This window comes from Podarcis raffonei, chromosome 8 (assembly GCF_027172205.1).
Source record: "Podarcis raffonei isolate rPodRaf1 chromosome 8, rPodRaf1.pri, whole genome shotgun sequence".
Taxonomy (NCBI): domain Eukaryota; kingdom Metazoa; phylum Chordata; class Lepidosauria; order Squamata; family Lacertidae; genus Podarcis; species Podarcis raffonei.
The window spans coordinates 10,625,146-10,652,777 of record NC_070609.1 but is presented as its reverse complement, the minus strand read 5'-3'; the positions used below and the strand labels follow the sequence as shown (position 1 = coordinate 10,652,777).

General features: G+C 51.7%; 1 protein-coding gene across 4 annotated transcripts; it reads right to left on the bottom strand.

Moving 5' to 3' along the window:
* On the bottom strand, positions 1-27,632 carry LIPE (lipase E, hormone sensitive type). Of its 4 annotated transcripts, XM_053397857.1 has the most exons (11): positions 19,145-19,353; positions 18,017-18,099; positions 17,328-17,860; positions 14,745-14,835; positions 13,448-13,593; positions 12,521-12,706; positions 10,626-10,920; positions 8,912-9,139; positions 7,268-7,438; positions 2,524-2,909; positions 1-1,353 (listed from the first exon to the last, which is right to left on the bottom strand). In XM_053397857.1, the coding sequence occupies exons 2-11, from the start codon at positions 18,072-18,074 to the stop codon at positions 823-825; spliced, it is 2,625 nt and encodes an 874-aa protein (XP_053253832.1). In that variant the 5' UTR covers positions 18,075-18,099; positions 19,145-19,353; the 3' UTR covers positions 1-822. The 4 variants fall into 4 exon arrangements, with proteins under 4 accessions (XP_053253832.1, XP_053253831.1, XP_053253830.1 ...); XM_053397856.1 differs by lacking the exons at positions 18,017-18,099; positions 19,145-19,353 and adding an exon at positions 27,508-27,632; XM_053397855.1 differs by lacking the exons at positions 18,017-18,099; positions 19,145-19,353 and adding an exon at positions 26,989-27,331.

Sequence of the window (27,632 nt, the reverse complement as noted above, 5' to 3'; positions counted from 1 at the left end):
TTCAAAATTGAACTAGCTTTTATTTACAAAAATAGTTCCCCCGCCCCCCGCCGCAACCCTTGCAGGTGGGGAGGGAACACCACAGCCCTTTTTCAGGAGAGTAGAAGCACCATCTCTCCCCCCCCCCCCACCCCGGTTTGGTTTGTAGCAGCAGCAACAACAGTGAAAGGCAAGATGGGAGCTTGTTGAGTTTAGAGGACAGGAAGGTCACAGTGTGGTGGAATGCGTCCCCCAAGAACAAAAGTGAATACTGAGAAGTGGCAGCCGGGACGCCCCATCGAGGGTTGGGACTGGGCAGTGGCTGATTTTATGCTTATTGTGCAAGGGAGAGGAGGGGTTCTGGGCAGCCCTGCAAGAACCGGGAAGCTGCCCTGCTCCCCTGTTTCCTCCCGAGAAGGAGAAGGGAGGTCAGTGCTTGTGCTCATCTGTGCCAAGTCGCACCCCCAGCACAGATCGTCCTTGGGGGTGCTTGGGCGGCAGTGGGGTGTTATGTGCATAGGAATGTGGGGGGGGGGGCTGCTGGTGTGCGAAGAAAGGAGCAGGATTGTGGAAGGGGCTGTGGGCAAGAAGGAGGCGCACAAACTCCAGGACTGCCAGGATCCATTGGCAGCGGGGTTCTGCCCTTTTAAAAACACTCCAACATGTATAAAAACGGAGAACACGGGGCAACCGGCCCCCGGGTTTTGGAAGCAACGGGACATTTGCCTCCCGCAACCCACCAATGGCAGGAGTGAGAAAAAAAGCACCAAGAGGGATTTCCACTGCAAAATGAAGCCACACCACACCTTCTCAAACAAAGCGGTTCCAGTGATGCAGGAGGGCTCAGGCCCCCACCCCCCTGCCCACCGTGCCGTCGGAGGGGCCGGGACCCGAGGCGGGTGTGGACCTGTCTGTGGCCCCACTTTGCTGGCCTTCGGGGGACCTGCTGCCCTCCTGGTGCTCCTGGGCTGCTCTGGCCTGGGCGTCGGGCGTTGCACCGCTCCCCACCACCGCGCCATTTGGCCCCTCGTGTTCGGCGGCCGTCGCCGCGCTGTTCTCCTGGGCGGTGGTGTGGTTGGCGGCTCGGCTGGCGGCAGCCCCGGTGCTGTGGGAGGTCCTCTCCAGCTTCCGGTGCTTCCGGTGGGAGGCAGTGGCCGCGGGCTGCTGCGTGGCTGAATCCTGGGGGACCAGGATGTCCCGGATGAGCTCCGTGCATAGGGCAGAGGCCTGGCGTGTTTCGCGGCACAGCTGGGAGAGGCTCAGGAAGCCGTGGGGGAGGTCCTGCACCACCCGCAGAGTCACTGGCTGCCCCAGCGCTCGGAGCCGCCGGGCAAACATCACCGAGTCGTCCAGCATGGGGTCGAGAGCGCAAGCCTAGGGAGAGGCAGGGAAGGGAGGCAGAGTGAATGCACGGCTCCGGGCTGCCACTTGTAAACCAGGGGGGTGGAGAACCTGCGACAACCCTGCCCAATTGCCGTGTGGGTGGGGGGCGGCGGGAGATGTGGGGGTCCACAGGAGGGTGGGGCAAAGGAACGTCAAAAGGACAGGGTAAGAGATAGGAGACTCCTGCAGAGGGTTTGCCTGGTGACTCTCCCCCTGAGGCATCCGGTAGGCTGTTTTCTGGAGAAGAGATGCTGAAATGCCCAACGTAGGCGCTCCCTTGCTTCTCTCCCCATCCCACGCCGCCCCAGAGAACTCCCTACCACTTCAGCCTCTTCCCTTAAGACAGCCTTTGCCAACTTGGTGACTTTTAGGTGTTTTGGACCCCAACTCCCATCAGCCCCTAGCCTGGACTGGGGCCGATGGGAGTCCTTGGCAAAGGCTTCCTTAACATGTGCTGCTGTGCCCTGTTCCCCCACACCCTGCCAACCAACTGCGCAGTTTTGTGAAGCCTGAGGGAGGTCGGCCGGCTAACTTTTGTATCCTGTTGTCATGGACTGGCTGGATGCAGAAGGCATCATTTGGGGAATGCCCCCAAGGGCACCCCCAGGGGAAGAAGATTCAGAGCCCAGGGACTGGTGGTGGGACAACAATGAGTGGTCAGAAGGGGAAGAAAGAAAAGACTGGGAGAAGGAGGTGTCTGAAGCTGGAGAGGTAACAGGGTTTAGTGAGCAGGGAGAGGCTGTGGCAGAGAGCAGTCCAGAATCAGAGGCAGGAGAGGAAGGGGGCCAGGAGGGAGAGATGAGACCGGCTGCTGAAGAATCCAGGGAGTCCCCCACTCCTGCTGCAACCAGCTCCCCAAGCCCTCCAGATTGCGAGGGAAGGACCTGGGGGAGGAGGAGACTTAGAGAGAGATGCAAAGCCTTTGCACCTGCCTCATTGGGACAAGACCTACTAGGGAGATTTCTGGGCTCACTAGGCCCGAGCTGCTTTGTTTCTTTGAATGAAGTCTGAACTTCACTGACACCTTGTGAGTTACTGCTGACTTGACCCTAGCACCCGCCTCTCAAACTTGTTGACCTCCCGAATCCCGCGAGCCCCAAACCAGCCCAGCCCCTGTCCAGGGGGCCAAGATGGGCGCCGTTACCCCGCAGCCTCACTCACCACGATGTGGATGGGCGGCAGCCCCTTCAGCATTGCGTCTGGCGCCAGCAGTGGCGACATGAACGGGTTCTTGACGATGGGCGACAGCTCCAGGGGCATGCAGGTGGCCGGCTGGTCGGAGCGCAGAGGCTGGAAGCCGTCGGGGAAGGTCAGGGTGCCGTCGTAGCTGGGGGGCACCGCCTCGCGTTCGCCGTCGCTCATGAAGAAGCTGGCCGCTGGAGGGTCTGGGTCTGGGGCCAGGGTGGGGCTTTGGGCAGGGCTTTGGGCCGGAGAGGCATCTGAGGCGCTGGAAAGGTTCTGGTAGGTCTGGCTCTTGCGGGATTCTTTGCTGCTGGCGAGCGACTTGGATTTGAGGCCCACCTCGGAGATGCTCTTCCTCACAGGCTCTGTGTGCCGGGTGGGGAGTGACTGGTTAATGAGTGCCTCACAGTGCAGTTTCGACCACAGTGAGACCCGTCGTTGCCCCTCTCAGCACAAATCCCAGCGTTCACTGTTTCCCTAGAGCCAATGTTCACTCAATAACTCTTCCCTCCCTCTCTGCGCACACACACTAGCAGCTTCTGGGTTTGGGGAGAGGTGGTTATTGGGTTGTTGTTTTTATTTTGGTTATATATTTTGTGGTTTTATATTTTGATTTTGTTCTGTGAACTTCCCTGAGACCTCCAGGTATAAGGCGGTACAGTGTTACCTCGGGTTACAGACGCTTCAGTTTACAGACGCTTCAGGTTACAGACTCTGCTAACCCAGAAATAGTACTTTGGGTTAAGAACTTTGCTTCAGGATGACAAGACAAATCGCGTGGCGGCAGCGGGAGGCCCCATTAGCTAAAGTGGTACCTCAGGTTAAGAACAGTTTCAGGTTAAGAATGGACCTCCAGAACGAATTAAGTTCTTAACCCGAGGTACCACTGTATAGAAATTCAATTAATAATAATAATTAAAAAAATAATAATAGGGTGAATGAGGATAAACCTGCTCCCTTCTCCTCTGTGGTCCCAGCCCACAGCTGCTTTCGTTTCCTGTTTCTTGCTGCAAAACCTGATACCGAGGAGAGAAAGCGACACCTGATCTAGGAAGCACCCCTGGGGACTGCGGTAAAATGCTTCAGTTTACAAAGGGGGCAGAATGTTGTCCTGTTGCAGGGAGCACACTGCCCTAACTGTCCACGTCACACATCTCCCCATACCTTCCCTGGCTAGGACCCCCCGCAAATGCTCCCCCCCACTGTCTCCTCCTTGCTATCACATGGTTCTTTGCAGTTTTGTAAACAAACCGCACTATCCATTCTGAAGGAAATCAGCCCTGAGTGCTTACTGGAAGGACAGATCCTGAAGCTGAGGCTCCAATACTTTGGCCACCTCATGAGAAGAGAAGACTCCTTGGAAAAGACCCTGATGTTGGGAAAGATGGAGAGCACAAGGAGAAGGGGACGACAGAGGACGAGATGGCTGGACAGTGTTCTCGAAGCTACGAACATGAGTTTGACCAAACTGCGGGAGGCAGTGGAAGACAGAGTGCCTGGCGTGCTCTGGTCCATGGGGTCACAAAGAGTCGGAAACGACTAAACAATAACAACAAACAAACCACAATACCTCAAGGACCGCCTCTCCCCATATAAACTGACCCAGACTTTGCAATCATCACCTGAGGCCCTTCTTTGTGTCCATGAGAGGTCCAGAGGGTGGCAACATGAGAAAGGGCCTTTTCTGCAGTGGCTCCCCATTTGTGAAATGCTCCTCCCAGGGATGCTCGTCTGGCGCCTTCATTGCATATCTTTAGGCGCCAGGCAAAAACATTCCTCTTCTCCCTAGTCTTTGTTTAATTAGCCAATCCATGTCCTTTTAAATGTGTTTTTGTGGGAGGAGAATTTGATTTATTTTGTAATAATAATAATAATAATAATAATAATAATAATAATAATAATAATACACTGCCCATCTGACTGGGTTTCCACAGTCACTCTGGCTGGCTTCCAGCAAGTTATAAAACCATTGTTATAATAATAAATTATAGCATTTATTATCTGCTTTGTGGTTTTAGTCTGTATTTCATGCTGTGAACTGCCCTGAGATCTTCGCATGAAAGGCTGATATACAAATTTAAATCATCGTCATCTACCACAGTGGTGTCCAAACTTTTTTCAAAGAGGGCCAGATTTGATGAAGTGAAGGGCTGTGAGGGCCGACCAAAAGGGCAACCAAAGTTGTTAACCTTTTTTAGGATTGAAGTTGTTGAAGGTTTTTTAGGATTTCCCCCCAGAAAATAAACTGCCGCAACAGACTTTGAACATGCCTGACATAACACCTCCAAAAATCCAGACTAAAGCACAAAAGTGGGTGTCCCTGTGCAAAACAAGGGCACAGCTTGCTTTGTGGGTAGAAGAACAGAAGAGCCAATCTGGTCCAGCACCCTGTTCTTACAGGGACTGGCCAGTTGCCCATGGGACGCCTACAAACAAAACCTGAGATCAACAGCCCTCTCTCCTTGCCTGTGATTCCCAGCGATCATCAGAGATACACTGCCTGTGAAAATGGAACCAGAAACACCTTTGCACGGAACATGAAAAGCTGAATTTGGCCCAAACAGACGACCCACCAACCCAGCTCAGTTCCCCAGCTGTCACTCTGCAGAGCCTCAGACAAGTGTCTTTCCCAGGTCTGTTAGTAAAGATCTTTTTACCCGGTGATCCCAGGGGTTGAAGCTGGGACCTTCTGCACAAAGAAGCACAGGCTCTACCGCTTCCCTGTGAGGATGCAAACATAATTTCCCCTTCCTGCTCCCTTCCCCAGCAGCGTGCACCATGGAGAAGATTCAGCCAATGACGGGAAGGAAGGCAGCCTCCTTGAGGCCCATTGGCGTCAGCAGCTGCCAATCAATGCCAGGCTGTTTTGCACAGGGATTGTGCTGCATGCGATGCTGGCCCAGTGTATCAGGCCGTAACTCTGTCAGTTTGCTCAGGTGAGACTTCCCCAAGCAGCAGCTGCCATGAGGAATGTGGCCTAAAAACACAGGACACAGAAACCCCTGCAGAATTCTGAGAATCTCGGTTCTTGCCTGAAGGAACGGCCAAAAGAACAGGAGAAAGAAAGGAAACAAGGTTCTAGCCTTCAGTAGTGCAGCAGGTGAGGTGGCAGCTGGGGGGACGGAGAGGAGAGAGAGAAACAATGGTCCAATTTGGCTCAGGTCATCAAAACTGGAAATCTGGGGCCTAATCTACACTGCTCAGTTAAAACGTTTAAAATTGTGTTATAAAAACGTGACAGCAGAGGGCACTGTAGAGCAGCGATCTGTCCTCAATGGAAATTTGCATTGAGAGCTATATTCTTTTTTTAAAGTGTTTACAGATCAGTGTAGATCCAGCCTGAGTGAACAAACACTTTTTCCTTCCCCTCTCAACCTAGCGATTCATGGAACCGTTAAAAGAGCGAAAGAGTCCATGACCAGAAGGAGGAGGAGTACCAGAAGGAATGGAAGAAATTTAAAGACTATTTAGCTAAATATGCTATGATAACTTAAATAGAAATACTTGCAAGTACCAGATTGGCCTAGTATTTAAACAAGTGATGTTATAGAATAATATGTTTAAAGTAAAAATGAAAAGAAAGAAAACTGTTAATTGATTAAGTAAATTATATGTGAAAATTGTTTTGGAAAACTGTTACAATGATATACATTGAAACTCAGCCTGGGGAGTCGGGGAAGTCACCCAACAATGTAAAGAAAAATGGAATTATTACATTTAAGATTTATGTTTGTTTATTTGTTTAAATACATGGAAAAATCAATAAAAAATTTTTTGGGAAAAAGAGCGAAATGCAGAGAGAAAAGCTGAGATTTCTGCATGCAAACATGCCAGAATCAATACTGCAGAATGAGAATAAAGGTAAAGAGATCCCTGACCATTAGGTCCAGTCGTGACCGACTGGGGTTGCGGCGCTCATCTCGCTTTATTGGCCGAGGGAGCCGGCGTACAGCTTCCGGGTCATGTGGCCAGCATGACTAAGCCGCTTCTGGCGAACCAGAGCAGCACACAGAAACACTTTTTACCTTCCTGCCGGAGCGGTACCTATTTATCTACTTGCACTTTGACGTGCTTTCAAACTGCTAGGTTGGCAGGAGCAGCAACGGGTGCTCACCCCGTCACGGGGATTCGAACCGCCGACCTTCTGATCGGCAAGTCCTAGGCTCAGTGGTTTAACCCACAGCGCCACCCGCATCCCTAAGCGCCACCCGCATTCCTAGCAGAATGAAAATAGAGCAGTGCGAAATCTGAGGTTCCCTGTCTCCAAAGCCTTATCTAGCTCTTTCCCATAAATGCCATGCCGAACCAGCAGCAGCAGCAGCAACAACACCCCAAGCCAGCCAGCTCTGTACCCTGTTCAGATGATGCCAATGCACATGCCACCCTGTGCCAGCCGCAGAAGCCTCCCCTGGGGCTGGCCAGCAAGGGCGTTGATGCAGCCCTGCCCCCTTCTCCTCGCCTCAAGCAGCGCTGCATGCCGTTAGGGGCAGGAGGCGGCTCCTACCAGCTGCCGGGTTAGTAAGAGTCGGGCCCTGCGATCGGAAGAGCCGCGCCAGGGACAGCATCGCCAGCAGCTGGGCCAGGGGGCACCGGCAGGAGCCCCGCAGGCCCCAGGAGAAGGGGCAGCTCCCTGCAGAGACAAGATGGGTCAGAGGACGGCGGGGAATGAGGAGCAAGAAAAGATGGCGAGGCAGAGGAGCAATGGGGGAGGGCTGATTCTTACCTATCGGGGCATCAGCCCCATTGATCTTGCCCGTGTTCTCCAGCAAGGAACCAAACAAGGAGGAGGCTCCCAGGCGCAAGTCTCGGAAGAGCATGGTGGTGTCTCGGCGCACCATGTTCACGGGGCTCAGTTTCTCCAGGGGGGGAGACTCGCACTGTTCTGGCTCCATCCCTTGGAATAGAAAGAGGGGGAAAGAAACCCACAGTCAGGCCGAGACGTGTTCCCTAAAACTGTACAAACACACCCTGATTTTTGCCATGCCCTTATAACCTTCCGGCTCCCTTCCGGTACTCCTCACCACCTCTTTCATGTTCTGGATTTATTTGGGGTACAAGTATTATACGAGTTTTAGTATATGCGCTGCCTACTGGTGAGGCTCGCTGACCTCCCGGAAAAGCAAAAATTCGACCTTTTCCTGTTAGGCAAAGATCAGAAGATGACCCGGATGTTCGCCAGATTCTGTGTACAGATCTGTAGGCGCAGACCATCTCCCGACTCAAACTAGTTCGTGAAGAAAATCCCCAAACTCGGTTCCATGGGTGAATCTGGGTCAGCTCCCTGCGGTAGTTTATCTTAAAGTTTCAAGTGTCTATACGCTTATTGCGTTTATTAATTTTAAATTTATTGTTGTAAGGTAAAGGTAAAGGGGACCCCTGACCATTAGGTCCAGTCGTGACCGACTCTGGGGTTGCGCGCTCATCACGCTTTATTGGCCGAGGGAGCCGGCGTACAGCTTCCGGGTCATGTGGCCAGCATGACTAAGCCGCTTCTGGCAAACCAGAGCAGTGCATGGAAACACCGTTTACCTTCCCACCGGAGAGGTACCTATTTATCTACTTGTACTTTGGCGTGCTTTCGAACTGCTTGGTTGGCAGGAGGAGGGACCGAGCAACGGGAGCTCACCCCGTCGCGGGGATTCGAACCGCTGACCTTCTGATCAGCAAGTCCTAGACTCTGTGGTTTAACCCACAGCGCCACCCGCGTCCCTAATTTATTGTTGTACATTGTTTTAATTGTTTGTTTTCCTTCTGTGACTGTACCCCCAAGTGTGTTTTATAAGCTGGTCTCCGACCGTAATAAATTACCTATCTATCTTATACAAGGATTGACAGCTGCCTTACGTGGCTGCAGTGAAATAAAGAGAAAACAGTTTTGCGTTTTAAAAGCAGCAGCAGAAACGCCACAGTGCGTCTGAAGCCAGATGCCTTCAACTCTGTATTTCAAAGATGTCTGCAAATGAGACAGGAAGTCTGGCAGTGTCAACTCCGCCACGTGGGAATCCCTTGCAGACGTCCCTGGAGACAAGCAGTCAAGTCGTGCCTCCACAGAGCCAGAGCAGAAAGGACCGCTGGGAGGAGTGTGGTGAGAATACGCATGCAGCCACACAACCGGACGCCTTCCTCTGCCCCAGCTGCAACAAAACATGTCTCTCCCTTATCGGGCTCAACAGCCACAGCAGGCGCTGTAACTCTCCAATGGTTTGACTTCACCCCCAAAGGCGCACTCCTCCGTGGTCTCCCGAGACAGACAGATGCCAACCAACCACACAGCCAAGCTTAACCAACCCTAGGACCTTCAACCGCCGCTTCCCTTTGCCCACCAGGAGTGATACCCCTCTTGCCCCCCGAGACCCCCTGCCCTCACCGGCATAGGCACTGAGGCACTTGCACAGCACGCTCAGAGGCAGGAGCGGGTCGAGCAAGGTGAGGAGGCGGGAGGGCGAGGCCGAGACCTGCATGAGGGTGGCCGGGTATGCCGCCATGATCCCGTCTGGCATCTTGATCCCGAAGGCGGCCGCCCGCATGGAGACCGTGATGCACAGGTTTCCGCCAGCGCTGTCTCCCGCCAGGCACACCGTCTGGGCTGTGGAACCTGCCAAGCGGCGGGGGAGAGAAAAGAGGTCAGAACCACTCGAGGTAAGCAGGGCAGAGACCCAGCAGCAGAACCATCTCTAAATGCCAGACACCGCAGGCGGTGGCAGTGCCCGCACTTCGGAACTCCCTGTCTATTGACACCAGGCAGGCATCTTCGCTGTATTCTTTTCAGCACCTTCTATAAACCTTTTTCTTTAGGCCCATGTAGATCAGTGGTTCCCAATTGGTGGTCTGTGGACCCCAGGGGTTCCGTGGGACATAACGAAAAACTACCATAGAGGTATCAACATTCTTCAAAAGTAGGGGGTTCCCTGGCTTGGCTTTTGAAAAAAATAGGAGGTTCACAGTACTTAGCTAATTGGGAACCACTGATGCAGACTGTTGATACGTGTTTTAATCTTTTTCTCGTAGATCATGATTTTTAATTATTACTATTTTTCAAAAATGCTTTAATTAGCAGCTTTCAACTGCTCGCAGCAGTAATTTGATTGCTTCCTTCTTTCTGTAAACAGCTTTGAGATTTAATTTTTACTTTTACAGCCCAGCGGTGCATAAATTTCATGAAATAATAAGTCAACAAACAAAGCAACATGGGAAGCCCTGGATGTGAGCCCCGAGAGAAGCCTGGCTGGGTGGCTGGCGCTGGAAACCCATTGTGCGCAGGAAGCGGGGCAAAAGCTGGTAGAAGGCTTTCATTATTATTTTTAGCTCTATGCAAACAAGGCATTTACACAGAGTAGACCTTACACTGACTATGACCCCCCCCCCCAGATGTTGCTTGCTGGAACCATGCTTGCTGGGGCGCTAGTGGGAGATGCCGTTCAGATCTGGAGGTCTCCAGCTCTGCATGCGAAATGTCCCTCCTACCATCTCTGGAAGGACGCCTGGGAAACCGAGCTCTGTCTGATATTTGGGCACAGGGCAAGGATGGGGGGAACCTGGGTCCCTGCCCCAAAGGCTCCTTGACTCTCTGTTCCCAGCCAGTATTGCCAATGGTCAGGGTCATTCCTGGGAAAGCTCAGTTGGCAGAAAGTGAGACAATTAATCTCAGGGTCGTGGGTGTGAGTCCCAAGTAGAGGTAAAAGATTCCTGCATTGCAGGGACTAGAGGACTGACGTGGTCCCTTCTAACTCTTCCATTCTAAGATGCTAGGGTTGCCATATCTTGAAGAGCAAAAAAGGGAACAGTCCAAGCCACCAAAAAACTCGGACGTTTCCTTTAAAATTTAAAAATCTGCCCGAATGGGCATGTTGGCCCCGCAAAAGAGGACATGTCCTGGTTTTCCCGGATGTATGGCAACGCTAAAGATGGGAGCTGTGGTCCATGCCTGGCATAGGGACACACTGATCTAGGCAGACAAAGGTCAGAGCCAGCACAGTGCAGCTTCCTGTGATCTTAGTAGCTGGTTCCTTCTCTGGCCACTGTGGCCAAAGCCCAGTTCTGGCCCCCACCTCCTTCCTTCCCCCCAGCCCTCCTTTTCTCACCCAACAGGTGGCAGTTCTTGATGGCCCAGCAGTAGGCATAGAAACACTCTTCCAAGGCCCGAGGAAAGGGAGCCTCCGGCGCCAGCGAGTAGTCGATGGAGAGGATGGGGGCGCCCAGTTCCTGAGCCCAGGATTTCAGGTAGGGCTCGTGCGACTTGGAGGTCTGGGCCACAAAGCCGCCGCCGTGGAAATGCACCACCAGGTAAGGCGAGCGGGGCAGCGGCTTGGTCCTCCAGCGCAGCTCCAGGGCCAGGGGGCCTTCGGGGCGCATGAGGTTGCAGAGCTCCTCGCTGTCCTAGAAAAGGGAAAAGCCAAGCGGTCGAGGGTGCAGTGCCAGGCTCCGAGAGGCAAGAGGCGCCCAGCTGGCATCCACCTGCCGCCGCCTGGTGGTGCCAGTCCCTGGGGCCGTCAAAATCTCAAAGGGCTCTCTTGACAAACAAGACTGCTGTGACGCATTCCTGGAATCTGTTGCTCCAGATTGCAAGCAGGGAATTGGATGGTTGAATGATCCTCCGTTTAAATAAAAAATGAATTTTGCATTTGGGTAACCCTCAACCGTTGCGGAACATGGAATTTGCCCTCCCCCCTGCCCCAGGTTCCTGATTTGAGGCAAACCACAGTTCTCCTAGTCGTCTGCAGCAAACCCTGATTTGCTCTTGTCCTGCAAGCCAGGATCAAACCCCGGAGGAAGGTAACAGGCATCTGAGGGGGGAAAGGGGGAGGAGGAAGGACAGAAGTCTGAGTTTCAGGGTAACCTTGGAACCGGAGCACTGAAAACGAGGCGCTTATTTTAAATGTGTACAGTGGTACCTTGGTAGTTGAACGGCTTGGCTCCTGAACAAATCGGCTTCCGAAAGCCGCAAACCCGGAATTGAATGTTCCGGTTTGCAAACGTTTTTCAGAAGCCAAACGTCCAGCGTGGCTTCTGCTTGAGCGCAGGAAGCTCCTGCAGCCAATTGGCAGCCGCGCCTTGGTTTTCAAACTCTTTCAGGAGTCAAACGGACTCCTGGAATGGATTAAATTTGAGAACCAAGGTACCACTGTATATGCTGCTTTTTCTGCTTAAAAAAAGCCTCAAGCAGCTAACAATGAGAGCCATACAATTAAATGCACCACCAGCAACAGAGACAATGACCAAAACAACATTTGCTGGAAACCACAGGAAAGGAGAGCGCTCTTGAGTTTGGGTCGGCTTCCCAGAGGCATCTGGTCTGCCAGTATGAGAACAGGGTGCTGGGCAGGACGGGCTGCTGGCCTGATCCAGCAGTCTCCTATGTTCTGAAAGGCAGCAGAGTGGTTAAAAAGCTGTATGTCAGAGAGAAGGACAGACCAGCTCCCTTGTCCTTGACTCCAGGTTTCCTGCAGTCAGGGAAACTGGCATGTGGGACGGCATCCAATTACAGAGCAGTCCCGCTCAGCCAGGGTCCTGCCTGGGAATGGTTTGGCCTCGTGATGAGACCGTACGCCTGGAGAAGCTTTTTCAGCCTGCGGAACAAGTTCCCTTGCAGGCAATCTTCTCAGGGCACAGGTGGCTGCGATCGGATGCAAAAGCGGCGTGTGTGATTGTTTGTGCCATGGATGTGACGATACATTCCAGCCATGCAAAATGACAGACCCCAACCACTACCACCCCCACCACTTTCCATCCAGGCAGGCGAGAGGCATCAGGGCTGTTGAAGGACATATTCCAGCAAGGCAAAAGCCCTTGAGGGGGCAGGGCAGGGCTGGTGAAGGGCGTGGCTTGGGAGAGCCCCAAGGGCCAGGGAGAGAGGTCTGAGGGGCCGCAATCAGAGGCTAAATAAAGCCCAGGATTCCATATGCCTCGAAACTACGAGGTCTGACCCTGCGCATCCACCCTAGCTCAAGCCAACCCGCGGCTGCTCCCAGCTGCTTACCTGTCCCTCCCGCAGCTCGTGGGAGATGAGTCTCATCTGCACGGCTCCTGGTCCGGTGTGGGCAACTGGAGGGGTGATGGTGACTGTCAGCTGGGGGTCAGCAACCAGAGGCAGGTCGAAGGAGTGTGGTGGCACCAGCAGCGCCCGGCATAACCGGACCTGGGAGGAGGCCATGCTGGCGAGGGACTGCGGAGAGGGCAGAAGCTGTGTGAGCGCCCTAGGAGTGAATTATCCAAAGAGCAGTTCCCCACGGGAATATCCAGGGCAGAGGTGGCCCACAAGGGACCAGGTACGCAGCATGCATGGCAGCAACAGTGCTGCATCACTAATAATAATAATAATAATAAACAAACAAACAAACAAACAAACAAACAAATAATTTATTCATACCCCGTCCATCTGGATGGGTTTCCCCAGCCACTCTGGGTGGCTTCCAACAGAATATTAAAAACACGATAGAACATCAAACATTAAAAACTTCCATAAACAGGGATGCCTTTAGATGTCTTGTAAAAGTCAGGTAGTTGTTTATTTCCTTGACATCTGATGGGAGGGCGTTCCACAGGGCGGGTGCCACCACCGAGAAGGCCCTCTGCCTAGTTCCCTGTAACTTCACTTCTCGCAGTGAGGGAACCTCCAGAAGGCCCTCAGAGCTGGGCCTCAGTGTCCGGGCTAAGTGATGGGAGTGGAGACGCCTGTCCAAAATTTGGACAGCCCATTTTGTTGCTATAGGTGCCCCCCCCCTAAACCTGTCCTTCCATCCATCTTTCACAGTTCCCACAACCTCTGCTTCGCCTCACGCTCCCTGCCATCTGATCATGCCTCCTCCAAACCTCTCCCTCCGACCCAGGCAGAGTCTCTCTCTCATCCAAGGTCCCTTCTCCCCCCCAGTAGGTCCGACCTCCTGTCGTTTGAGGCAGGACTCACAGCCAGCAGCTCCATCTCAGTGAGGTTCCAGAAGCTCTTCCAAAAGTGCACGTCCAGGTTCTGAGTGATGCGCTCAAACTCTGTCCCACGGAGCTCGGGGTCAATAGCAAACTTCCCGCTGGTGAAGAGAGAGCTGGCGGCCACGCCTGAATGGGGGGGGGCACGAGAGAGAGAAAGAGGAAGAAGAGGGAGAGAGATCAAAGTGGTTGGGTGATGGCTATGGGGAAAACCTCTGCTTCGAATTTCAAGAAGGGGGCTGCCCACATTATTATATCCCCCTGTGCGTCTAGTGCAGGAGAGAGAAAAATAAAAATATGTGGTACCACGAAGCTCATTGCTGGTAGCAGAGAGTGAGGTCAAATGTTGACATGTTTTCCAGAGACACTGGACTTCCTACGCATAGTGGGGATGTGCCTGTGGCACTTATGCGCTGCAAAAATGCGCTTGTTCTACCGCTTCTACAGCGATTGGAATCCTTCCTGACTTGAGACAACCTTTTCTGCCCTTGGGAGACGTTTGGCCTATACTTCAAAATACAGTGGTACCTCTGGTTGCAAACAGGATCCATTCCAGAGGTCCGGCCATATCCCGAAGTTTTCGCAACCGGAGAGACCGCTTCTGTGCATGTGCGCACGGCAAAACACTTCTGGGTTTGCTGCTTTCGCAACTCGAAGTTACCCCAAGGGTAATGTAACCCGAGGTTCCACTGTAACTGCCCTATTTTTCCGTCTTATAAGACACCCCCATGTATAAGATGCCCCCTATTTTAGGGGACTCAGATTTAAGAAAACGGGGGGAGATGTATTCGTGTATAAGACACCTCCTAATTTTTTACATTATTTTAAAGGGGGAAAAACCTAGTCTTATACACGGAAAAATACGATATTTATTTGTTTATAGCCCACTCTTGTCTTCAAGGTGCTCAAGGCAGTATACATGGATCTCTTCCCACCCCACCCTCATTTAATCTCAACAACAACCTTGTGAGGCAGGTTAGGCTGAGACAGTGACTGGACCAAGGTCACCCAGTGAACTTCATCCATGGCCTAGGCGGGACTGGAACCCCGGTCTTTCCCAGGTCCTAGTCCAACATGACACCACACAGTCAAAATAATACAAATAATGTGAGAGGAACAGCATTTTGACCCACTGGCCTGGGAAAAGGAGGCACCTATGCATTACAGGGAAGGGGAAACAAGCGTTTTGGTGTTCAGGGGGACATGATGGGGAGAGGAACACAGTTCCCATGTTGTTGATGTGCCAAGATATGCCTGCCATTCCCCCCACTGCCACTCACCAATGCCGGACACATGGCGCTTGTAATTTTCCCCAAAGGAGACGAGGCTGATGGCAATGGTCTGCAGGAAAGGCCGGATCGAGGGAGCGAACTGGGAAGGAAAAGGTCAACATTAAGGCTGGGCAGAAACTCTTAATGAATTAAATAATCACATTTGTTTCTTGCTTTCTCTTACCCAGGGCAACCCAAATTGGAGCGGGGGGGGGATATCCTAAAAACACCCCACACACTTCTAAAGGGCTACAGATAGTTTAATAAGCAAAAGGCTTATTATATGGTTGTAGAGGAATGTTTTTGACAGGTGCCTAAAGCTATATGATGATGGTGACAGGCGAGCCTCCTTGGGGAGAGTATTCCACAAATGGGGAGCCACCACAGAAAAGGCCCTGTTCTCAAGTTGCCACCCTCTGGACCTCAAAGAAGGGCCTCAGATGATCACAGGATCCTGGTAGGTTCATATGGAGAGAGGCGGTCCTTGAGGCACAGTGGTCCTGAGCTCTTCAAGGCTTTATAGGTTACAACCAGCACTTTGAATTGGGCCCAGAAACTAATTGGCAGCCAATGCAGTCCGGCCAGGATTGGTGCAGTATGCATAAACCGTCTTGCCCCAGTAAGCAGCCTGCCTGCTGAATTCTGCACCGGCAGCCCCACATATGAGGCATCGAACTATCCTAAAGGTTACAGAGCATAGACGGCAGAAGTTAGGCGATCCCCATCCAGACTGGGGCAGAGCTGGGCCACCAGCCAAAGCTGATGGAAGGCACTCTGCACCACCAAAGGCCACCTGGGCCTCAAGCAACATCAATGGAGAGGGAGGGTAACCCCATCAGGAGCAGGCAACCTCCCATCCATCCTGTCTAGCGAATCACCCACTAACAGCCTTGTCTGGACTGAGCTTCGGTTTGTTGACCCGAATCCAGTCCATTACCGAATCCGGTCCAGCACATCCATGGCCACACCATGCTTCCTAAACACGGCTGCTGGTTCCAAGCCCGAGAAAAGCAAGTTGAGAAATCTATAGCCAGAGGACCAAACCGTGAGAGACGGGGAACAGGATGTTGCATTTGGGGAACTGGTTGCTCGCAGGCAGAGGCCTGGCCGGGCCTGGTTCTCCTAGCCTGAGCCAAACATGCGGGAAAAGGATGAGGCAGAAGAAGAACAACTGCTGGATCCCTGTTGCCAAGTCCTGCCAGGGTTCCTGGCTGCATGGACTGGGTGAAGTCAGAGAGTCAGGGAAGCTCCAAACTCAGCAGGGAAACTTTGTCTCCTGTGAGACAGGACGATGACTGGCAAGTGTGTCGGGGTGGAGGAGGGAGAGAGCCAGAGGGACTTGCATGACCCATGGCTCAGGGCCACACAGCCAAGGCCAACGCCTGCGTGGAAAAGAAGAGAGAAGGAAAGGGGAAGGCCAGAGCCGGCTTTCCGTGACAGGGAGGCCCTGACTCCGCTGTGTGGCAGGCAGCTCTCGCCAAAGAGGCTCCTTCGGGACAAACACGGAGGGCTCTGTATTGGGCAAATCAGATTAAGGGAGCTGTTGGGGACCGGCGTGCAGAGAACAAGGTGAACTTCTTGGGAGGAGTACAGAGGTCTCATGAGGAAAGGGTACCAGCTTCTCCTGGGATGAAGCGTGCTCTCCTGGCAATTATTACTACTGCAGTATGAGATGGCCGCTACGTAAAAATCAGTAACAAAAAACACAAAGCAAACACGAGGGGGTGAGAACAGGTCCCTGCCCCCAGGAGAATACAGCTGAATGCAGCCAGTTATGGAGGAACAACAGAGGGAGAAGTCAGGCCAGGCCAGCAAGGGATGAATGCAAGCAAACACACACAGCTGTGGCAAATTCAGCTAAGCTGTAGATGGGGTTGGAGAGGGCAGTCAGCAACTTCACAGGGTTTGGGCTGAGGGGAAGGAGGAGGAAGGCTGCAGCTCCACTGCCTTATATGCAGAAGGTCCCAGGATAAGTGTCTGACACCTCTAGGTAGGGATGAGAACGTCCCCCCGCCCTCCTCTGAAACCCTGGGGAGCTGCTGCCAGTCCGTGAGGCGATACTGTGCTAGCTCCGAGGGCCTTCTGGTGGTTCCCTCACTGTGAGAAATGAAGTTACAGGGAACCAGACAGAGGGCCTTCTCGGTAGTGGCACCCTCCCTGTAGAATGTCCTCCCGTCAGACGTTAAAGAGATAAACAACTTTGAGAAGACACCTGAAGGCAGCACTGTATGGGGAAGTTTTTAATGCCCGATGTTTGGCTGTATTTTTTATATTATTTTGGAAGCCACCCAGAGTGGCTGAGACAGCCCATTCAGATGGGCAGAGTATAATTAATTGTAATTATAATTATTATTATTTATGGACCAATTGTCTGACTCAGTCCAAAGCAGCTCATGCCCCCTAGGCACTGTGCAGTTAGATGTCCCACTAAAGAGGCTGCGAGGACATCAAGGGGGAAAGACCAAGCTCTTTTTAGAGCAGGAGACCACAGAAATGATGACAGGTAGGAACATGGGGGTTCACTGATGCCTGCAACGGGTCAGGGGCCACCTCCCCAAAGCCTAGGACCTCCATGCGGGCTAAGCGCCTCACCTGGAAGCCCATGCAGCGCCCGTAGAAGCAGCCCTTGTGCATGGTGATGTACTCCTGCAGGAACTGCTCAGAGAGCCCTCGGTCCTCGTGGTTGAAGAGGTGGCCGGGCCGGTTCTGGGTGAGAAGGCGCTGGGCCAGGTAGACGAGGGCTCGCAGCTGCGTCAAGGCGGTGCAGTAGGCCTCCAGCTCGGCGCAGTTGTGGCTGGTGCGGAAGAAGATGCTGCGCCGGTTGGTAGCCACGTAGCGGCTCTTGTGGACGATGTGGGCCAGGCAGCAGCGCACCGTCTGCGCCAGGCTCCGGTAGCCATTGGCCGGCGTGTGCTCGTCCAGGTCGAAGATGTGGTAGATGGTGGCAAAGTGGCTCAGCACCGGCTCCAGGCACCGGGCGTGCTCCCGGATGGTGGTGAAGGCCGCCACAAAGCGCCGGCCCGTCTCGCTGGTGCTCTCCTGGAAGAAGTTGACGTTGTCTTCCGCCAGCGCATGCAGGGTCTGGAACAGGGGCCGAGGATCCATGGTGTCGGCGACGGGGGGGCCTGGAAGAGGAAAGGAGAGCTGTGAGGGGGTCCCCCCCAGAGAGAGGCGGGTATGAAGGGAGCTGGGTGGAGAAGTTATGCGGCTGCGACTGAGCGCAAGGAGCCTCTCACCAAGCGAAGAGCGCGCCTTCGCCGGACGTCTGGCCCCTTACTTACACTCCCCTGTCACTGCCTCAGCTACGTACTCCACATTCCCTGATTCCTCGGCTTCCATGTCTCCTCCGCGCAGGCCGGAAGCCCTGTGAGCAGAGCGGGCATCGCTTACTAAGACAATATCAATCTATGGAAGAGCCCGTTTCCAGAGGGCTCCACCCCACTCTCTCTCAACGGTTCCGTCACCCAGGAATAACGCCTGATGTGGCCTCTCCTGATGAAGCTGTGCAGGTGAGAACCAAGCCCACTCCGTGTAAACATGTAAAAAATGCAGGCAGGATTTGAATGAAGAGCAGCAGTTGAGTATTTGTTGGGAGCACAGTGTGGAATATTTATAATATGCAGCAAATTTAGAAATTATGGGGGAACTACAGTGGGGTGAAGCTGTATGGGAAGTGGATGTCTACTTGGAAGCATGTATCAATTTGTAAACTTTTGAAATTCGGAAATAAAACTTTAAAAAACCCCAAAAAGAGAATCAAGCCTACTCCTAATAGATGGAACAGGCAGATGTTGCCCGCATCTCACTGGGGGCCCTGAGTTCCCTCTTTTTCCCCCCCCCCCGCCATTGCAGCTCACTTCTAAGAGCAGGTAGGTGTTAAGGTGAGCGCACAACTTAAGCTGCTGACCCTGGTGAGGTACAGGCAAAAACCTGCTCCCTTTCTGGTGGAGCGATGGGACATGCCTCTGACTGCTGGTGGTTTGAGCCTGCCCAGAGATGGCTGTGTATTGCAGGGAATTGAACCAGGTGACCCGGGGGGGGGGTCCCTTCCCAAACTCTAATTCTGTGACTGGCAAGCTCCCAACCCTCACAGAGAGGTGCCCAAAGCACTCCCTACAGGAACAGCCCACCCACATTTAATAAATAACCATCATCCTATCAACAGGCCTTCCAAATAGTTAGGAGCAGCCTCCAGCACTTCAAAGACGTCCAAAGCTCTTTGCACCCTCAAAAATCCTGACAACAGCCCTGCCAGGGAGGCCAGCGGCAGCAGCAGAGGTCTCGGATCGCTGAGGAGGCAAGAGCCTGGGTCTCAGGCTACCAGGGGACAGGAGGCAGCTGACACCCCAGCCGGTTCTTGGAGACGCTCAGCACAGGAAGAGAGAGGGGCTTCTGTCGAGGGTACTCACCCACCGCTGCCCACCAAGGACCAGGGCTTCCTGATGCCTCCTGGAGTTGCCTTTCGGCCACTGGCTGCCTGCCCAGCCAGCCGGCTTAAAAGAGGGCTGGGGAAGTCAACAGGCTGGCCCCGCCTCGGAGGAGGGGACGAGGGAGGGAGAGTTTGGGATTGACTGGGAAGGGGAAGGAGGGCCAAGCTGCCGTCTCAGCCCATCTCTGTTTCCCCCTCGGCAGCGTTCTGGAATGCTCAGGCGCTGCATCAAAATTCCAACATTCCGGTTCCGCTGCCAGTTCCCTCTCCGCAAACCCATGGCTGGAATAAACTAGGCACAGAGTGGTTGGTGTGCATGAATTGTTTTCTTCACCGGATATATTTGGTGCCCGCAGCAAAGCTGCGGGGAGGGTGGAAGGTGCTGGCTTTGGGTTATTATTGTTATTATTAGGTACTGTTTTCTGAGAGTGCAAAGGACCTCAATGGGGAAGATGCTTTGCGATGGAAGCTGGGCTGGGAAAACTGGGGAGAGAGCAACAAGTGGGAGTGGCAGAAATTTAGGGGTTGTGGGGAATGGAGGTCTCAGTCCTCGGATGCTTGTCCCTCCAGCTGGAATTATGTGTGTACAGTGGTACCTCAGGTTAAGTACTTAATTCGTTCCGGAGGTCCGTTCTTAACCTGAAACTGTTCTTAACCTGAAGCACCACTTTAGCTAATGGGGCCTCCTGCTGCTGCCGCGCCGCCGGAGCACGATTTCTGTTCTTATCCTGAAGCAAAGTTCTTAACCTGAAGCACTATTTCTGGGTTAGCAGAGTCTGTAACCTGAAGCGTATGTAACCTGAAGCGTATGTAACCCGAGGTACCACTGTATATTCTGGATGTTTAAAATACGGCTGCTCCCACACCCCACCCCACTTTTCAAGTCACACTTGCATGTTGTTGTACACACCGGAGAGCAGGGGGAGATATTTTCACCCAAAGTGCATTGTCTGTTGGGTTTTCCTGAGTTGCAAGAACCCCTCCAATTGTGGGCATAGGCGGGGGGAGCTGCTCCCCTAAAAAGGTAAAGGACCCCTGACAGTTAAGTCCAGTCGCAGACGACTCTGGGGTTGCGCAGCTCATCTCGCTTTACAGGCCGAGGGAGCCGGAGTTTTTCCGCAGTTTTTCCAGGTCATGTGGCCAGCACGACTAAGCTGCTTCTGGCGAACCAGAGCAGCACACGGAAACGCCGTTTACCTTCCCACTGGAGTGGTACCTCTTTATCTACTTGCACTTTGACATGCTTTCAAACTGCTAGGTTGGCAGGAGCAGGGACCGAACAACGGGAGCTCACCCTGTCACGGGGATTCAAACCGCCGACCTACTGATCGGCAAGCCCAAGAGGCTCAGTGGTTTAGACCACAGCGCCACCCGTGTCCCAGCTGCCCCCCTAAATCAAGTACATAAATAAAAATACTTAACTAACTGACCAATTGCACCACAGATAGCTCTCTTCTGCTCCCCTCTAACAAAAGTCCTGCTCCCCCTAACATAATTCCTAGCTACGCCCATGCCTCCTATTCCTGAAGCTGTCATCTGAGCATGTGCAGTGGCTGCCTCAAATGTACACACCTCAGCCTAACTGCAAAGGGAACATGGCATATATTTCTGAACTGTGTGGAAGCTGGTTCGAGGGGAAACACAACAAACAATGTCATTTCCCAAGAAACTACAGGATAGATATGGATTGGGGCTAATGCCATGCACACTACAGCTTCAAACGCCGGAGCCAGAGTAAGCAGCACTGTGTACACAGCCACTGCCTGTTTCTTCCTCTGCAATCAATGAGGACCAGAAACCTAGTGCTTTCCCCCCCTAAAAGGACGCAGAGAGTCTAGCAGTTCTTATTATTATACTCTACACCACATGATATATTTCTGCACTGGAGGGCAGGACCCGAACCAATGGATTCAAGTTGCAAGAAAGGAGATTCCAGCTAAACATCAGGAAGAACTTTCTGAGAGTAAGAGCTGTTCAACAGTTGGGACTCTCCTTCCTTGGAGGTTTTTAAGCAGAGGTTGGACGGCCATCTGTCATGGAGTTGAGATTCCTGCATTGCAGGGGGTTGGACTAGATGACCCCCAGGGTCTCTTCCAACTCTGTGAAATAGTGTGGCAACAAAGATTCCAAAACCCCGGTCCTCAGCAACCACAGACCTATTATATTTGTTTGCATTTAATACTGTAGGAACTGAGTTGGTTGATTCTGTAACAGAAGAATGACGCTATTTGCACCAGAAGAACAGAACAGGCCCCTGCTCTTCCTCACACAGGGCAGGGAGCCAGGGCTGTTTATGGGGCTCCCGTGACCATGTTTTCAAGAGCGGTGCCAATTAGACCAACTCTTTCCAGGAGGGCCACATGCTCCCCATGCGCAGACAGGTCCCATGGGGCTCCTTGAAGCTCATCTGAGCTTGGGCTGCTGTAGAGCAACAGCCTTTGTGCAGAGCGCTAAGGACAAGAAAGGGGCATTGCACTCGTTGAGCCAGATCAGAAAAAACTAATAGGGATCACAGACTCGCCAGCAAATGGTCCTGAGACTTCTATTTAAATCAGACAACGTGGGGCACAATTTGAAATGGTCAGACTTCAGCCCCATTCTTAAAGCGGCCCATGCCAACTTTTCATGCAGGGGCTGGAATATCTTTATTTATTCGAATACCAAATGAAATATTGCTCCTCACTACAAAATACCTGTCGTTTCTGCCCTCTGACTCTTTCCCTTCTGATTAACAGGAATTTGCAATTCTGCTCCGTTTCTGACCTTTGTTATGCCTTCCCCACAAACACACTTTCACAATTCCTTCCTCACGCCTTGCTCCCTCCTCCACTCTGATTCCACAAAAAACAATCCCAGATTCATCATAAGCACACACCACGCTTCAAAAACACATGTGCTCATAAGGTGTCCATAGTGCAGGCAAATGCACCTCTGCAAAGGTTTTTACGCACTTTTCTCTCTCACACACAAACTGAGCCATCCTGCCCCCCCTCTTTTGACACTCTGTCAGAGGGAGAGGCGTACCAGGAATCTGAATGCCAACTGAATTATCTCACCTTGCCCATTCCACAACGCCTTTTTAATTCATTTATTCTTTTCTTGGGGCTAGGCTGCCGAGTTATTCACGTCGGCATCTGTCATCGCTTCCAAGATGGCCTTTTTAAACATTAAAGGTGGTGAAACCTCCCAGGTGTGGGATTGTAACGACACGGGCACTAGCCAAACAGCACTGTGCACAGTCAGCTTCTGCTGCAAAGTGGCAGAACCAGTTTTCATCATCCTGGATCTTGGAAAGAAATAAGTATCTTTCTATGCAGTGCAGCAGGGGCACCTCAACCGCTGAAGTTAACTTATTTATTTGAAGTATTTATACCTCTCTTAGCAGCCAAAATCTTGAGGCAGCTTGCAGCAAAATGGACAATAACTCCATAGTTACAAAAGTGAGCTATGAGGCATATTATATATATCAGTTTCCCCTTTGTCCTCCCATGTTCCAACCACCAGTCTGCAGCTGGTTCTCCCGGCCTGGATCTCGCTTTCAAAGCCACCAGATGTTGTTGATGTCGTCATTCTTATTACTAATTACTGAATTTATATCTTACCCTTCCTCCTGAAGAAGCCCAGGGTGGCAAACAAATACACATCTTTTTTTTAAAAAAGCGTTTTAAGACAGCTAAAACATTCTAAAATCAGTTTAAAGCATTATTTTATCCAGTGATCTCAGGATTGCCAGGAACAGCACTCCTTCATCCACCAAATGCCAAAGAGGAATGTTCTCAAATGCATCCTGAAAGTTAATCATGATGGAGACAGACGTACCTCATTAGGAAGGTTATTCCATGAATGAGGAATCACCACAAAAAAGGCCCCGTCACAGGCGAGCCGCCAATGGTGCCACTACCAACAAGGCCCTACTTGCCAATCATACGGTCCGAGACGGTTGATACTGGGGAAGGGGCTCATTTAAGTACTTGGGTCCCAAGGAATTTAGCAACCCACAAGCCAGGGCCTCCTCACTGCCCTGTCACTGCTGTATTCCCAGCCCCTGGTGGCTGATGCAGGAGATCCAGGAGCAGCAAAGGTGTTACAAGTTTCCCCCAACTTTTAGGTTTATAGTGGGCCTCACCCTAAGAGACACGCAGCATCCTTTTAAACAACAAAGGGTCAAATCCATTTTATCATTAACTTGAGTTTTCTTCCTAGGAGAGAACGGAAACCGCCCCTTCTGTTTTATTGCACCAGCTGCACAAGAATCGAGTGGCCCTCCGGATGTGGTCGTAGTCCAGCTCCCATCAGTCCCTAGTTGGGATGGTGAGAGTTGCAGTCCCACAACATCTGGAGGGCCACAGACTCCCCACCCATGTTCTACTGCGGCATGGAGTTCCAAAGATGGGATAGAGATGCAGAAGGCAAAACTTTGTTTTGAGCAAGAGCTGAAAGATCTGCGCTGCCGGGAGATGCCCAGGCTTTCACCATTCCCTCCCAGGACGTGGAGTTTGAGACTTGCCCAGCTGAGTCACCACTTTGGCATCTGTTGGGGAAGAAATGTTTCTGGGTAAACTAGGAAATACATGGGGGAAGGATGAGAGCAAGGGGCACAGGCAGCAAAGGGGGCCCATGTCAAATGCCAAAAACATGGAAAACAGGGGACTGGGAGAGAGGGCAGGGAACAGCCTCGCAGCTGGAACTGGACAGGGATTGGGGAGGGAGGAAGTCAACTATCTCCCTTTTCTTTCCTCCTCTCGGCAGGGTGTGAAACCTTTGCCCTTTAACCTCTGCTGTGCAGGGGGGAGAGAAGGGGGGCTAGCTTAAGGAATGACGACCTGCGGTGAAAGCCGAGCCTCCTCCGTGTCACACCATGTCCACGTGGCTCTCGGATTGGCGGACGACAGACCCGCATCCGTTCCTGGCCTTCCCCTCCCCTCGCCACCTCCTCACCCCAGGTGCTCCACTGCCGCAGTTTCTAGCAAAAACACAAACCAGCGAGAAACAGCATCTTACGCGGCTCTGCCAGGGCTAATGCCCGCATCAGCTAAGATCATCAGGTGACCTCTGGGGCACAGGAGCAAGCTGTGCCAGGCGCGCTCAACACAAATCTCCCTTTGTGGCCGCCAGCTGAGCTGCCGGCCTCCTCCCTGCCCCTTGGCGTGACTGTGAGGGCAGAGAAAAGGCTGGTCAGAGATTCTGCCAGGAGCAAAAGGGTGCCCGCTTCTGCAACGCTCGTAGATTGGGAATGTGGCGCCTCAGGCAACGCCTTCGCAGGCCTCAACAAGTTCTGCAAACCAATCGCACTGCCATTACCGAGGAAGAAGAACTGTAATAACAGCGGTACCAACTCAGCATGACATGTTAGAAGCTAATTCACTGACTAGACAAAAAGTGACAAAACGAGTTCTGTGAAACTGCTGTAGGTTGCTCAGGGGCTGGAGGGTAGGGTGCCAGGGAAATATGCAAAAACATTACTAAACCTTGAAACGAATCCTTGCAATTAAGGACAGGCATTGGTTCGAGAAACCGATTTTGCAGATATATCTTTCTTTAAAGAGGGAGCGATTGTCGTCTGGGCAGCGCAGGACCTCCATACACACTGCCCAAGCTTGCGCCTCAGAAAGGTCACTTTGGGTCTGTTTAACGCAACAGAAACATCATGGCCTGACTTCACCCCCAGAGGCGCACTCCATTGTCTCTCGAGACAGACAGATGCCAACAATGTTTGTGGGGCAGGGGGTCCCCAGGGCAGTAAGAAATCACCAGAACTCCTGGCTGAGAGGAATGTAATATTGTGAACTTTGAAGCGATCTGAACATATACCCAGTCACTCGGTGTACAACTTTAAAAATAAAAGAAACCTTGTTAGAATTGCCGTTTTATCAGGGCTCTCAGGGATGTGGCAAGGTTGTTCATTAAAAAGTAATTGGAAGACACAGCCAAGAGAGGGAACAAGATGGAATCTCAAGGTACAGTAACAGAAGAGAATGTGGCACAGTTCAGTCATTCTTGGGCCTTTACTGACAGAAGGAACTAATATTGACAACTTCTACAAGAAGCTGTCATCCAAAATTCATCCCAGCAAGGGAACAGTGCAAAAACGTTTTGCATTTAAGAGCAGAGATTTTGCATTTGCAGTGCAATTCTACGCATGTCTACCCAGAAGTAAGTCCTATTGGTTATACAGGACTTATTCCCAGGTAACAGTGTCTAGGATGGCAGACTAAGAGTTCAGAAATTACTTTGGGTAGGACTCTGAAACTAGTGCTTATCATCCAGACTGCCGCACACAGATGGTCAGCAGCTTAAATCTATATCAGAACCTGAAAGCTTACATAATTCTTCCTAAAGCCCCGATATCAAATTTTTAATTCACCTCCATCTCATAGAATTTTCAGACATATGCAGCTGGTATCTGAGAATCTCACTGAGAATTTCCACAGGCAAACATAGCATACACAGAAACAACATTCTTACCCAGAAGCCCAGATGCCACCCAATTATGGGGCACAGAGCAGAACACACAGAGAACATACACACACACACACACACACACACACACAACAAACACACAAAAACACACTTGGAAGGTATGCTAAGAATTTCCCTTCCCACATCTTGGCATCAGGGTTGCAAAGATTTCACTACTGATCAATAACATATATGAACTTCTAGAGGCAGAATATCTAGTACACACACTCTGCTTAATGTGATAAATAGAAAAGCCGTAATTTAGTAAACATTTTAATTAAACTAAATCTGACACTCTCTTACACTGTATTCTAAAGGACCCAACAAGCACTGAGCTCTAGAGCCCACTCCCATCTTCCAAAGGACCATCACAGTCGATCACACAGTTAATTTCTAGCAGATGTCGCTGAGGGACAACGTGATATAGTAGCTAGAATTGGGGAGACCTGAGTTCAAATCCCGACTCAGCCACTAAGGTCACTGGATGACCTTGGTCAGCCACTATCTTCCAGCCTAATCCCTCTCACAAGGATGTTGTGATGATAAAATGCTAAGAGAACCATGTACATTGCCTTCAGGACCTTAAGATACAACATAATAAATACAAATCCTGCCAAGATACCATGGATCATACTTTCAGCAACATAAGCCCCATAAAGGACTTGATTGCAACAACTTCCAGAGGGTGTAGCTACGTTAGCCTGCCCCAGCAAAAAACGAAAACACAACACAACCCAATTCTTATGGCACCTTAAAAACTAACATTTTAAAATTTACTTAACAATTATTTTTTTACCGATTATAAAAAAAGCTTCTAAGCAGTTTACAAGTCTTTTATTATGGCCTAAGATTCCACGGTCTACAATTGACTTCATCAGATGCATGATAAGTAATCCTGCATATACCCATAACTCAGAACAACATTTTATTCATGTTGATGAAGTTGGGACTTCAGTCCACAAAAGCTTAAACCAAATTGAACGTGTCACAAGAACCTGCTGGACATTTATTAAAAAATAGTTTGGGACCACCCCTTTGCTATTTTCAGTTGGGCCTAAGCTTTGCACCGGGGAATCACCACAGATCCTTCAGAAAACTTGAGGAACCCCTGAGGACCATCCCTGGAGAAAAAAGGTCCACCAGCTGGGGTTTTCACAGGATCTACTATCCTAGCCTTGTGTGAGAGAGTATTAGTCGATTACCCTTGGATTTCTTCACACACACACCCCAACATTACCAAGCTGACTGTTTGATCTCCTGCCGCTGCTCCTTATTTATGTTATTATTGTTTTTTACTGCAAAAGGGTTTGTCGTAACAGGTCAAAGCGTTAATTTCTGCATGCATTCCTGCTCCAAACTACATACCTCCACCTGCGATTCTTGCATGCGATTTTCCTCTGACAATCCACCCCTTGCAATGCCTATATATGTGTGTGTAGATTTGCCTCCAGGGGGGATAGAACCCCATGCCCCCTGACCTGCAGAGGTTAAGGGCGCCAGACTGACTGAGAGACCTGGGTTCAAATCCTCCCACGCCCTCATTAAGTGACTTTGGGCTGCAGCCACCCTCTCTCAGCCTTCAACAATCACACAACACGGCCCATGGAACTGTCACAAACGCCACCATAAAGTGAGCTGGCCTTTAAGGGACAACGTTATTTGAAAACCGCCGCCCCCCAACAATAACTGTCTACCGCCTAATGTTCCCACCGCCTCCCCCCCCCCCCACTTCCCTAATGGAAGCGCCCTCCCACAGAACGAGGAAGAGCGGACTCAGACCCCACCATTACAACTTTTGGGGGGGGGAGAGGGAGCAGACCGCGGCGGGACCAGCCAACGCCTCAAAAGGCAAGCCCGCCTCCCCTTGATTGGCCCTTTACTTACCCAACGGGGTTCCGTCTCCTGCCCCCGCCGGCCCCCTGTGAGCCCCCTTCCAGACCGGCTTCCGCCTCGGAGCGAACGTTCGGTAGCGCCACATGACGGGCGCTCGCCAATGAGCCGTGGGCGGG